This window comes from Daphnia carinata, chromosome 5, assembly GCF_022539665.2.
Source record: "Daphnia carinata strain CSIRO-1 chromosome 5, CSIRO_AGI_Dcar_HiC_V3, whole genome shotgun sequence".
Classification (NCBI taxonomy): domain Eukaryota; kingdom Metazoa; phylum Arthropoda; class Branchiopoda; order Diplostraca; family Daphniidae; genus Daphnia; species Daphnia carinata.
In genome coordinates, this window is record NC_081335.1 from 8017252 (window position 1) to 8030645 (window position 13394).

Sequence of the window (13394 nt, forward strand, 5' to 3'; positions counted from 1 at the left end):
TTTTTTTACAGAAAAATTTACAAACTCTGAATGCAGATGGCTTTGAAAATTTGACCCCCCTAGTCCATCCATAAAAAGTCCAAAAGGCAGTTCGTCGTGCTTATTTATCAAGAAGTAGTCCTCTTGCTTTATTATAAGCTTTACACCAGTCTTGCACGTTCACGTTGTTTATATATTGGTTCTTCTAAATTTTGGGTAAGTACCGTCTTGTGTGTATTTTGTCTATATATCTTGGTGCGGTGTGTAGGCGTATCTGATTCTTTCACAAAGGAAAACGATACGTTAATTGAATGCGCAAAAATTCATTGATGATCAATGGTCATTGACCTAAAGATCGCGTATCTAAATAAAAGGAATTGAATTATTCGTCTTTAATGTTTGGCAAACGCCAACCGTTTAGAATGCGAAATCGGAAGAGATTTTAAACAAATATTCAGAGAAACCCCTAACTACCGTTTTAGTCCGAATGTCAAGTATGAAAAATTGTATTAAAGACGAAGAAACGAACAAGATGGATGGTTAAAACTCGTCATATGTTTGTGTGTAACCCGCTCCATCACACCGCGAGCGCATGTCCTTGAGATGAACCAAAGTTAAAAACCCCTCCCCCTCCAAACAGAAAAAGAAGAAAACAACAAGAAATGTAAGATCATTCCCAAGGTCAAACTACCTCATTTTCGCCCTCTAGCATACTGAGAAATCCAACGTAATTTATTTTTGCACTCGCCGTAATACGAGCGCGCGAGCGGCGTCTCTAATTCCGTTGCATTTCACGTCAAATTGCCTGTAGCTTTTAGCAGAAGACACAAGGGGAGATCGTAATTAATGGCTCCAGAGGATCCACCCCAATCAGACGTATTGAGACAGGTCAATGCCTTTTTGATTTCTGAATCGGCTTACCGTTCTAAACAATGCATGGGTCATCGACGTTTCTTTTCCTGATTCCAATGTAAAAAGCTGCGAATCGTGATGAAAACAATCAAGACGATGACCTCGCCAAACGCCTTCAAGGCGATGAAGAGAAAATCAAGTTTTTTTTTTCATAATGCTATGCTATTGCTTTTTATCAATGGATTTGAATTTATTGGTTGGGTTTTCCATGAGACTGAAACTCGTGCCCCAGCTCACAGTCGATGCGACATTTTGCTTTGGAAATCACACAGGAAAAAAAGATAAAAATGGGAGTGGCCTGGTGGAATTTGCAATCGCAACTCTTAGTGGCCATCCAGAAGGACGACGTAATGAGAGCCAAAGAGTTATTGGCCGACGGAGTCGATTGTGATGCCCGTTTCCTCTTTGGTAGCCACAGGCGACCTGCACTTTGCCTTTGCGTCGAACGCGACAGTCTCGATCTCGGTATGTATTTATCACAAACGTCTACGAATTACCATAAACCGGTTAAGGGAATTCTAACGGAGCTTTTGTTTACTATTGCCACAAACTAGTTCGTTTGCTGCTTGACTGGGGATGTTCTGTCAATCAATCAGATACTCGAGGACAAACGGCGCTTCATTTAGCCGCCAGCAGAGGACAATTTGTAAGAGAAAAAAGATTTATTTATTTTCAGACCTGTTAAATTTAACGAATGACTCATTCCCTTTTTTTTTGTTATGTAAAAAAGGGTTTGTTGGAACATCTTTTGAGAAGTAAAGCCAGCGTTCGTGCTCTTGACGAGCAAAAACGAACACCGTTGCATTGGGCAGCTCAACACACGTCTCCAGAAATGGCTTTGCTTCTCCTTCAACACCAAGCTGCAGTAGATCCCCTTGACCAGGACGGTCGGACACCATTACTGTTAGGTTTGTAACGTCTTGATAAAATGTTTATTTTTTTAAAGAAACAAGAAAATTTATTTTCTTTTTTGTTGAAAAATTATTATTAGCATGCCAGAATCCTTCCAGCTCAATAACAGCTCAACAACTGCTCAGACACGGTGCCAATGCAAGAGCCGTTGATTTATTAGGGAACACAGCGTTACATTTGGCTACTGATCCACCGTTGATAAGGGCGCTCATTGCATCCGGTGCAGCCGTCGACGCTTGCAATCACGCCGGACTGACACCACTGCATTTAGCCGTTCGTCATACGTCATCGCGAAATGAGATCGTTTCCTTGCTGGCTGAAGCTGGATGTCAAGTCGATCAACCAACGCCCTTGGGTATATTTTAAAAGCTCACGTCTATCGCTCGTCGAAAGAAATAGAATGCTCTGGGAAGTCTTAAGAAAATAAGAAGATTCGCTGTAAAAATAGTAGAGGTTATGATTTAAACCCAAGGACGACAAACAAACCGCACACTTCCTGGCCGCGGTAACCTTCCGGGGATATCCTTGTCTGAAGCGATTACGTCGTTTCAGGACGTGTTGAATTCATTTTTATTGCTTTAGGATTTAAAGAAAAATAGTTTGCAATATGGAAGTTTAAATAGCCCTTTGTTAATTTGCTCCTTTAAATTTATCGTATTTTCCAAACTGGATAGAAACATTGGGCATTATTCATGTTTATCCTGAAATTTAAATGCCATTTGTCTTATTGATCCATTCAGGTCAGACTGCCCTACACACTGTTGTTCAAGAAAGAGATGAATCGAGTGCCATTCTATTATTGCGTTACCATGCCCGACCCGATACAGTTGACCGACTAGGATTACCTCCGCTCTTTCACGCTGCCCGCGATGGTAATCTCCGTCTGGTCCAAGCTCTTTTGGCTGCTGGAGCTTATCAGACGCTTCGGGATCCTCATTCGTGGATGCGTCAGCCTCATTTATTAGCTGAAATTCGTGACAAAAAAATTCTCCAACTTTTGCAAACGAGTGCCAACGCGTGTCCTCGATTGACCTGGCTCGCACGCTCTGCATTCCGGGAGCACGCCAAAGAGAAAAGCTGTTTTCTGGCTTCCCAACTCCTTTTCCCTCCATCTCTGATCCAGTTTATCGATTTCTCGGATGTCTTCGAAGACTGGATTTGAAATGAGTTCGTTCCCCTTATTTAAAAACGAAAACAATCTGCAATGTCGGTAACATCAATTGTATTTTTTTTTTTCATTTTTTGTTGTTGAAATTGTTCTTTGAAATAAAGAAAAAAAAACACATTATTAACGTGATCATGATAAGGCATTATTATTATTATACAATGTGTACGGCTTTTATGGTGGAATAGTCACTTGTTCGTCGATTCATCATGGTCTCGCAAAAAAACAACAACAATAAGGGGAGCGGGAGAAAAATAAAGTGAAAGCTAGATGAACAATAGATTTTATATAGTGATATCAGATCTTAGCTTGGTCCCGATCATCTCAAAATACTCCTAGGCTGAATTACAAACTTTCCAATCTGATTACGTTTTTTTTTTTTAACATGAGGAAATCCTTAGATTTTTACGATAACAACTGCGTCATGAAGGGAGATTTTAGGTACTTTATGTTTTTTACTTGATGAAGTCATTATCAATAGCTTGACATAAGCAAAAGGCGAAAACAATGCCCAAGATTTGAGTCACACCCAGACCTACTCCAACACCGATAACAATCTCCATATTCGAATGGAAGTATTCGATAATGCGCGAATAACATCCCTTTAAAAAGATTGGAAAATATTTAGCATTTCGCAAATAATAGAAGCAAATGTATAAAATGAAATACCTTCATACGGTACGAGTTGTCATCAGTGGGGCTCGTCATACATCGCGGGTCTTCTGGCTGGAAATCGATCAACTTGCCACGGAGTTTACAGCACGAAACGGGCAACAAGTGGCCAGCAGTCTTGTTTTTCATCCACGGTGTACCGACAAAGTCAGTAAAGTTGTTGACGCCGCAACATGATAGTTGTCCCTACGCATGAAAGACAATGGGAGTAAATCAAAATCATAAAAGGGGAAACGTTACGCTGTACTGTCATACTTGCATCAAGTTCCACGAAGTCGTCAGCGCATCGGCATCCTGTTGAGTGCTATAATATTCTTTCAGTGCAGTCATCATGTACGATTTAATTTCCTTTTCAGCCTACGTCCACAATAAGTAAGTTGATTCAATAAGCTGAAAATGATATAGCAAATGATATGTTACCTCCTGTTGGTAAGTTGCCGCCAGACTTCCTGCGGTAATTTCCAAGGCCACGATCACCAAAACGAAGGCGCCGTACTATATAAAACATACAATATAATACGAAGAAATGAATGAACACATTCATCAATTAAAAATGATTCGTACCAATCCAAGAAGGACGCGAGACTCTTTGACGGCTCCGCAATAGCCCAGGAAGCTGACGATGAAGACGAAAGCCCCAGCCGCAATCAACAAATAGGCACTCTGGGTGATCACTTGTGGCTGGACCAAGTTCTGTGCCAATACAAGAAAAATGTAAGTTTCGAAAGACAGATGGAGGTAGTTGTAATTGCTAGTGATGTCTGTTTTACCTGCACATTTTCAGCTTGAGTAAATTTGATCAGAGTGAGGAAAGAATTCTGGTCGGCGGCTAACCAGATCCCAATTCCTAAAACAGCGGCTCCAGCCCACTACATCCCATAAACAGTTGTATCCTTTAGAATCTGGTAACCCAATCACGTCTCTAACGTTCTCATAAAGCCAATACTCACAAAAAGGGCAAAGTTGAACAGACACAGGACGTATTTCACCACGGTAGCTCCGCAATCGAGCGGCATTTTGTTTTGTTTTCTTGCTTCAAGTTTGCCTCGTGATAAGTCAAGATGAATGCTTTCCAAACAATCCAAAAACAGTTATGAAATCACCTTTAAATGAAAAAAAAAATGTTGGTAAATTGCCATCAGTTGTGCGTGACGGCGAAACTGACGTCACAGTTTTGTTTCTTAGTGGTACAAGGTAACGGGATTGATGAGGGCCCCTTAACCAACTCTGGGGATATTGCGACATGCTAATGGCGCGCGGGAAAGAGTAGAAAACTCCCATATTTTATGCACATGACTGTTGTGTGCATGCACAATGACGAATTTACAACCGGATATTCAACCACCATCATTTCTATAACAAATATTTTCTCATTTCACGTGTAAGAACACACAAAAAATGCCAAGGAGATGGTTAAATTTCTATGCACACGGTTCAAAACCCAAAATATTCCTGAAAACTTGGACGCCGATGAAAAGGCATACAGCACAAAGACACACCGAAGGCACGCCATCATCGATCAATCTACTGAAACCCGTATAACTTTCTAAACCTCTTGCACATAATGAAAAAAACTGTCCAGTTGAAAACTTTGCTATCATTTCCCGTTCATAAAATGTTACAAGAAAAAAAAAGGGAAATTTGAAACGTAATGATGGATATCCTTTGTTCGGAGGGAGTAAAATTAACAGGGAATGGCGTGTGAATCTCGATACCACACTGTAAATCTTTTTACGAGTACCCTTAGCAAGCAGGGTCGGGTCAAATGTACGTGGAAATACATAGATGTGATGCTAGCTGTAAAGGAGTGAGATTTGGGGAGGTAACACAACACGTACGTTCGTACACCAACGTCAATTCAGTGGGGGAAACGAAAGACAAGAAAATAAAAAGGGGGAGTCCCTCACACACACAACGCCTGGCTGCTGTCGCCACGCTGATGGAACAAACAACCTGATGGTGAAAACTTTCAGAAGACGACTGACCAACTGGCCGATTTATGGCCTTCTTTTCAACTAACCTTTTCCGCGTAGAAAGTTAAGTTACTTGAACAGCGTCGTGCAAGTTTGAAAAGGAATGAGTGCAACAGTTGATTCCTATCAATGCTGGAGGTAGGAAGACACTGCGACACAAGACACACACTCACACGGGGACTCTTTGTGCCTGAAAACTGAAGTTGCCAAGGTACTAGCTGAGAATATCCTGTTTGTGTGCACACATCCACCTAAAACGAGACTGTTGCTTCGAAAAAGGAAAATAAAATAAAAATAAAACGAAAATGCTGTAGGGTATAGGAGAACGCAAACGCCCCTTTTCCTACTTGCACGACACCTAGCGTTGCGGCCAATTTCATTTTGCCGACAATTGTTTGACGAGTAGAAAGTCATTTACTCAAAGCCCAAATCAGGATCAAGTTTTGCTAACGCATCTAGTCAATGCTTTCTAAATTTTGAAATAAAAAACATCTTCATTATACTCGTCTTACGTTTTCATTTGCATAACGACTGATCTGGACCAATTGCAGAGGTCAAAACGGTCACCACGCGATATTTTCGACCTTTTGACATTTACGTTTCATTTCTCACTTATTTATTCAAGATGTAGACTGCTCGCAAAAAACATTCTGTCGACGACGTCGATATCTAACCAGAAATCTAGAATATCAATTTGTCAAATAGGCGGGAAAAATAACGGTTTTTTTCCTAGCGGACGTTTGAAACAGCTTTTACGCCATCTAACGGTTGGTTTAACAACGTGCATTCACGAACGTCGACCGTTGCAGTCGACGGTCGCCTCCAACAGTCTCCAACAATTCACGGTCCGGTAAAGAGTGAATTTTTTTTCGTCAAAGAGTGAATTTTTTTTCGTCATGGCTTTAACAAAGTTGAACCTGTTTACGAGACCAAATCTAAGTAAGTTCTTAATGCCATTAATGTCTCAAAGCAAAAATTCTTAAGATAATCGATAACGCATTAAATTGTAATTTTGTCCTGAAGCTATGCATAACTTCATGTACCTTTACGTAATGGATGTTGACCCGTAAATTACTTAATTTCAGGTGTGCAGTCATTGAGTGTTGTTTTAACTCGATACAATACTACCACTACTGCCCCTCCCGCTAAGGTAAACAAAGAAACAACATTGATGCTGAAAATGTTATCCAAGTTTACCATTAACCATGACTTTTGCTTTTGTCAGAATGCAGACAAAATTTGGGCCACCTAAAGATGAAGACTGTATCTTCACCAACCTTTATGGTTGCCATTATTGGAGATTGCAAGGAGCCCTGAAAAGAGGTGGCTAGTACAAAATGAAAGGAATCTTATTGAAAAGAGTTGATTGGATTCTGAGTAAGCAAACTAAAGTTCTTGTTAGAAATTTTATAGAATGTCATAATGTAAACTTGTGAATATGAACCCAGTAAGAGAATTTATGTTGTTAAGAGTTGGTTTCAGTTAATGGCAAATGTGAACTAAAACAGATAAAATGAAAAAATCTGGCCTACGTAGACGTGGAGGCGTTGGTTTTCCAAGCGGCATGAAATGGATCTTCATGAATAAAGAGATAAAAAACATCTTCATTATACTCGTCTTACGTGTTCATTTGCATAACGACTGATCTGGACCCATTGCAGAGGTCAAAACGATCACCACGCGATATTTTCGACCTTTTGACATTTACGTTTCATTTCTCACTTATTTATTCAAGATGTAGATTGCTCGCTAAAACATTCTGTCGACGACGTCGATATCTAACCAGAAATCTAGAATATAAATTTGTCAAATTGGCGGGAAAAATAACGGTTTTTTCCTAGCGGTCGTTTGAAACAGCTTTTACGCCATCTAACGGTTGGTTTAACAACGTGTGTTCACGAACGTCGACCATTGCAGTCGACGATCGCCTCCAACAGTCTCCAACAATTTACGGTCCAGTAAAGAGTGAATTTTTTTTCGTCAAAGAGTGAATTTTTTTTCGTCATGGCTTTAACAAAGTTGAACCTGTTTACGAGACCAAATCTAAGTAAGTTCTTAATGCCATTAATGTCTCAAAGCAAAAATTCTTAAGATAATCGATAACGCATTAAATTGTAATTTTGTCCTGAAGCTATGCATAACTTCATGTACCTTTACGTAATGGATGTTGACCCGTAAATTACTTAATTTCAGGTGTGCAGTCATTGAGTGTTGTTTCAACTCGATACAATACTACCACTACTGCCCCTCCTGCTAAGGTAAAAAAAGAAACAACATTGATGCTAAAAATGTTATCCAAGCTTACCATTAACCATGACTACTGTTTTTGCTTTTGTTGGAATGCAGACAAAATTTGGGCCACTTAAAGATGAAGACCGTATCTTCACCAACCTCTATGGTCGCCATGATTGGAGATTGCAAGGAGCCCTGAAAAGAGGCGACTGGTACAAAACGAAAGAAATCTTATTGAAAGGAGTTGATTGGATTCTGAGTAAGCAAACTAAAGTTTTTGTTATAAATTTTATAGAATGTCATAACGTAAACTGGTGAATATGAACCCAGTAAGAGAATTTATGTTGTTAAGAGTTGGTTTCAGTTAATGGCAATGTAAACTAAAACAGATGAAGTGAAGAAATCTGGTCTTCGTGGACGTGGAGGAGCCGGATTTCCTAGTGGCATGAAATGGAGTTTCATGAACAAACCTTCTGACGGTCGACCCCGATACCTTGTTGTCAACGCTGATGAAGGCGAGCCAGGAACGTGCAAAGATCGTGAGATTATGCGTCACGATCCTCACAAGCTTATCGAAGGATGCCTCATCGCCGGTCGGGCCATGGGAGCCCGCGCTGCCTACATTTACATTCGTGGCGAGTTTTACAATGAAGGAACTAATGTACAGGTCGCAATCCATGAGGCCTATAAGCAAGGATTAATTGGCAAAAATGCTTGCGGATCTGGTTATGATTTTGATGTCTTTGTTCATCGTGGTGCAGGTATGTTCCCAAAATAGCTGCAGCAACGATAAGTTTCTAAAACTGTTCTGTTATAGGTGCTTACATTTGTGGTGAAGAGACTGCTTTGATTGAATCTTTGGAAGGCAAGCAAGGTAAACCCCGCCTGAAGCCTCCTTTCCCAGCTGACATTGGTGTCTTTGGCTGTCCGACAACCGTCGCCAATGTAGAGACTGTTGCAGTAGCCCCGGTACGCAGCTTGTCATAAATTCTTATAATTGCATATGAACTCATTCGGAAAACCTATTTAGACGATTTGTCGGCGTGGTGGCGATTGGTTCGTGGGTTTCGGTCGACCCAGAAACTCCGGTACGAAGCTTTTCAACATCTCGGGTCATGTCAACAACCCGTGCACCGTTGAAGAAGAAATGTCCATCCCATTAAAGGAATTGATCGAACGCCACGCTCGTGGTGTGATTGGTGGATGGGACAACTTGTTGGCCGTAATCCCCGGAGGTAGCTCCACACCCATGATCCCCCGCAAGTATGTTGAACAAAAAGCCGCCGTTCGTCAGTCATAGTTCTACAAATATTTTCTTTAGAGTTTGCGATGATGTGTTGATGGATTTCGACGCCCTGGTAGCAGCGCAAACCGGTTTAGGTACGGCCGCCTTGATTGTGATGAACAAGCAGACTGATGTCGTTCGAGCCATTGCCCGTCTCATTGAATTTTACAAGCATGAATCGTGTGGTCAGTGCACACCTTGCCGCGAAGGCACTGGATGGATGAATAAGATTATGTATCGCTTCGGTAAGAACATGGCAAAAAAATTCTAAAATGTTATCTATTTATTGGTTTTTCTAATCGCTTTCTGTATCAATGGATTTCAATTTTTTGTAGTTGAGGGTAACGCCAAACCAGAAGAAATCGATATGCTATGGGAGCTAAGCAAGCAAATTGAAGGCCATACAATTTGTGCTTTGGGAGACGGTGCTGCTTGGCCCGTTCAAGGTCTCATCCGGCACTTCCGCCCCGAAATCGAAGCTCGAATGAAGAATTTTGCCGAACGTCAGCAGTGTCAAAAGGTTGCTGCTTGAAAAATTGTAAAAATAAATGGGAGAAAAGTAGAAGCTGTTTTAGAAACCATAGGTTCATATGAACCTAGTGAATGTCAGCCATGGTTCAACCACATAAGAATGTCTTGATTGAAGAAAACTATCATCAATGTTAATGTCAATTTAGGACAGATACAATATAATTAAAGGAACTACCTGATGCTTTGGTGCATTTTCTCATAGTCGGCTGAAATACATCATACTGGTTGATTATGTAGTGCATGAATGAAGATCAAAGATTCTACCATGGCATAAAAGTTAAGAGATACTACGATTACTCCTATTTCGTCAAAGTGTCATTTTCAAGAACAAAGTCGACAGAATTCCAACACAATAGTCCGACTTAACAGGGAAGGAAACTTCGCCGTTGTCATCAGCATCGATCCCTGAATTATGAAACAAGACAAGAGAAGAAGGTTAAAAAATAATGATTAGGATATTACCCCTGAGCTACGAGGCTGTGTATTGGCAGTATAATGGTAACTGGGTGAAATTCCGGCCGACCCCGGTTAGCCACTGTGGTGCGTCGCAGTTTGTTGATGCCGTAAGGCCTGTTGGTGTTGCAATGCCTGTTGTTGCAGTGCGCGTTGTTCCAGTGCGTGTCGTTCGAGTGCATGTTGTTCCAGTGCCTGTTTTTGCAGTGCCTATTTTTGCAGTGCCTGTTGTTGTTGCATTGCCTGCTGTTGATGGCATGAAAAGAAAAAGAAAACAATAGCAGGCGAAAACGTAGAACACAACACCGTTGGAAAGTGCCACCTGATGGCCGAAAACGGAAGTCCCTAAACTTTATCGTCAATGCACGACTGTTTTTCCTCTATTAGGAGGACCGAAGACGCCGAAATCCCGATATTGCACCTGGCCGTGATAACCGAAGATATTAAGCGGCGAAAAACGCGATGGCTGCCGCTCCAACGGGAAGTATTAGCCGTACTTTTTCAATAGCTAAATTCCAATGAGCCATTTAAAAAAACTTTTTTTTCTTTTTCCCAAGGTATGGGCCTAGGCCGTAGCATTAATGCTGCGGCAATGGGGCTAGTCTCGGGACGAACCTGCGCGCTTCAGGTGAGACTGGCTGCAGCATGCCCAACCCAGGCTTTGCCTGGGCTGCAATGCGTTCTTGAGTATAAATTGCCCAAATGGTGGCCTGCTTGCTCACGCAGGCCATCCCACCCCCTATTGACGGGGAAGCGAGTGGCGGGAGAGCCGAGCCAAGGCGGACTATGAGCAATTTGAATTAAAGTCCGCCGGATGGTGTACAGACTGCACGGGCAAGGGCTTATTGGTCTTCTCAAGAATGAACAGTCGCGCATGGCCTGCGCGCCATGCGGAATGCATTACAACAATCGTCTACCTGAATTTGAAAAGTAGCAAAGTCAAATTGCTGAACTACCTAACCAGTAGCTAGGCAGACCTCTCCTACTTACCATATTCAACTCATATTTCAGACAACCTATTTACAAGCCAACAAGAAAATGTGTGTACCTGTGAGAAGAGAAGAGTTTTTCGATAGACCTGGGCCTGGGAATGTGGATGAGGTGGTGATGGAGGCGCTTAGGTATTTCATGGAGGCTTTGGATGAGGAGGCGCTTACATATTTCATGGAGGCTTTGGATGAGGAATCGGCTGAGGATCGGGATAGGGAGGAGGATTTGGCTGAGGATCGGGATAGGGAGGAGGATTTGGCTGAGGATGCGGAGGTGGAGAAGGAGGAGGATGAAGACGAGGGAAATTGGGATAGGGCTTGGGCTGAGTTTTTTAATACTGCTGAGCCTGTGGATGTGAATGAGGAAGAAATAGAGGCGCTTGCGGATTGGCTTCTCGCTTTGGATGAGAAATTAGCTGAGGATTGGGATGAGGAGGAAGAAGAGGAAGAGGAAGAGGAGGATGTGGATGTGGATGAGGAAGAGATAGAGGCGCTTGAGGCTTTGCTTGACGCTTTGAGTGAGAAATTACCTGAGGAAGGGGATGAGGAGGTGGAGGAGGAAGAGGAGGATGTGGATGAGGAAGAGATAGAGGCGCTTGAGGCTTTGCTTGACGCTTTGAGTGAGAAATTACCTGAGGAAGGGGATGAGGAGGTGGAGGAGGAAGAAGAGGAGGAGGAAGAAGAGGAGGATGTGGATGAGGAAGAGATAGAGGCGCTTGAGGCTTTGCTTGACGCTTTGAGTGAGAAATTACCTGAGGCCCTTCCTCAGGTAATTTCAGGCCCTTCCTCAGATGAGGAGGTGGAGGAGGAAGAAGAGGAGGAGGAAGAGGAGGAGGAAGAAGAAGAACCGGTGAATGAACAAGCGGAGAGGGGTAAAGCTTTGGCTAAGGCTTGGCTTGAGATTGGGACTGGGGATGAGAATATGGATGTGAAGGATCGTGAACCGTCCCAACTACTATCTAAGCGCAAGCGGGAGGAAGATGATCCAGCAACTGTTCCTGAAGGTAAACGTCCAAGGATATGAAGCTCCCCTTTGATTACCCTAAATTATTTAAAGCATGTATTGGCAAAATTGTGTGAATGTCTGTGTGAATGTGTGTGTGCAAATGTGTGTACCTTTAGTATTAAAAATTTTGTCAAAATTCTTGTTGTGAATGATGTGTGTGTGTGAATGTTGTTTGTATATATCACAGTTTGGTTATAGTTTAAAAATGCACGGCTTTAAACCTCCTAACAAAATTGTCTTGTCTTTTTCTGTGGGGGTGGGGGGCGAAGAGTGGTTAGAAAGCAGTTGTAGGCTGTTACTATTTCAAACAGAAAAGTATGGTCCAATATTAACGACGAAGAATTTGCAGTGAATAAAGGTCGAGTCAAGGCAATTGCCTTTAAAATCAAACAGGCTAAGAGAACTTGTGTGCATATTGACTAGAGGTATTTAATGTCCTAATATTGCCAAATAGACTACAAAGAGAATCGATGCAGATGATGAATCTGTTGATGACAACCTGTCAGCAAGGATTTTGAAACAAGTTCAGAGACAAATGCAAAATGTATATTGGGCATTGACATTTTGCTTGTCAGCTGTTATTACTTGCTTACTCTGACGATCACAGCAAGCACGTACTGGCCGGACAAACCGATTCAAAGTGTTCAATATTTTGTATCATCCTGCATATTGTACAATGCATTACAATCCAGCAGCAGCGTAGCGGAACGAACGAAAGAAAATTGCCATCGCCTGTGCGATAGTGACAACCGAAATAAGCTCTGACGGGAAATTTACGTCAAGAAAAATGTAAGAGGTTGGCTACTGGCCTAGCCCTCTAACAAACATTGGGAATAAGGAAACATGCTAGATTATAAGCAACAAATTTAGCTGTGGGTGAAACATTCAACTGCAGTCAACCACTGACTGAAGCGAACCCTTCATTCTGCTGTTAGTTTTGCACTTACCGCACTTCATAAGTATTGAGCTGTCAACGCCAAGTTCAATCCAATTTGATGTTTCCTTTCATTGGTAATATAATAGATGTGAGGTAGAGGGGAAAAAAATCCTTTTCCAAACCATGTTTGACCAAATTTATAGTAAAATGATAATACGTTGGCTGTGTGATACATATTAAACATACGAACAGTAACTTTCCCATTCACACCGCGCACATACACACTGACAAAAAGAAAACAAAAATGTGACAATATTATAATGATTTATCAACAAAATGTGAAATTTAAGCGAATTTTTTTTTTGTTTGTTTGTTTTTTTTAAGTTTTTTTTTGTTATTATTTTTCTG

The 13394-nt window shown here is 41.6% G+C and overlaps 3 protein-coding genes and 1 long non-coding RNA gene across 10 annotated transcripts; 3 read left to right on the plus strand and 1 right to left on the minus strand.

Annotated features, from left to right (window-relative positions):
- Positions 1-56: 56 nt before the first annotated feature.
- Positions 57-3343, plus strand: LOC130702892 (ankyrin repeat and protein kinase domain-containing protein 1-like). Of its 2 annotated transcripts, none has more exons than XM_057524506.2 (6): positions 57-199; positions 1164-1356; positions 1446-1537; positions 1622-1799; positions 1883-2158; positions 2544-3343. In XM_057524506.2, exons 2-6 carry the CDS (start codon positions 1179-1181, stop codon positions 2963-2965), a joined length of 1146 nt encoding a protein of 381 aa, XP_057380489.1. In that variant the 5' UTR covers positions 57-199; positions 1164-1178; the 3' UTR covers positions 2966-3343. The 2 variants fall into 2 exon arrangements, with proteins under 2 accessions (XP_057380489.1, XP_057380490.1); XM_057524507.2 differs by having other exon boundaries at positions 61-195.
- On the minus strand, positions 3009-5865 carry LOC130702895 (CD151 antigen-like). Of its 3 annotated transcripts, none has more exons than XM_059495234.1 (8): positions 5662-5865; positions 4591-4745; positions 4411-4509; positions 4205-4333; positions 4061-4135; positions 3896-3997; positions 3638-3826; positions 3009-3570 (listed from the first exon to the last, which is right to left on the minus strand). In XM_059495234.1, exons 2-8 carry the CDS (start codon positions 4654-4656, stop codon positions 3424-3426), a joined length of 807 nt encoding a protein of 268 aa, XP_059351217.1. In that variant the 5' UTR covers positions 4657-4745; positions 5662-5865; the 3' UTR covers positions 3009-3423. The 3 variants fall into 3 exon arrangements, with proteins under 3 accessions (XP_059351217.1, XP_059351216.1, XP_057380494.1); XM_059495233.1 differs by lacking the exon at positions 5662-5865 and adding an exon at positions 5548-5648 and having other exon boundaries at positions 4591-4743; XM_057524511.2 differs by lacking the exon at positions 5662-5865 and adding an exon at positions 5382-5528 and having other exon boundaries at positions 4591-4743.
- Positions 5866-6436: 571 nt separating this feature from the next.
- LOC130702898 (uncharacterized) lies at positions 6437-7216 on the plus strand. 4 transcript variants are annotated; one of them, XR_009004472.2, is made up of 4 exons: positions 6437-6552; positions 6699-6763; positions 6839-6990; positions 7122-7216. It is a non-coding gene; the product is annotated as an uncharacterized LOC130702898 (long non-coding RNA). The 4 variants fall into 4 exon arrangements; XR_009421005.1 differs by having other exon boundaries at positions 7084-7201; XR_009004471.2 differs by lacking the exon at positions 7122-7216 and having other exon boundaries at positions 6839-7060.
- Positions 7217-7601: 385 nt separating this feature from the next.
- On the plus strand, positions 7602-9840 carry LOC130702889 (NADH dehydrogenase [ubiquinone] flavoprotein 1, mitochondrial-like). The gene is made up of 8 exons (XM_057524503.2): positions 7602-7660; positions 7807-7871; positions 7960-8104; positions 8235-8606; positions 8663-8814; positions 8876-9108; positions 9167-9375; positions 9466-9840. Exons 1-8 carry the CDS (start codon positions 7618-7620, stop codon positions 9660-9662), a joined length of 1416 nt encoding a protein of 471 aa, XP_057380486.1. The 5' UTR covers positions 7602-7617; the 3' UTR covers positions 9663-9840.
- Positions 9841-13394: the final 3554 nt, after the last annotated feature.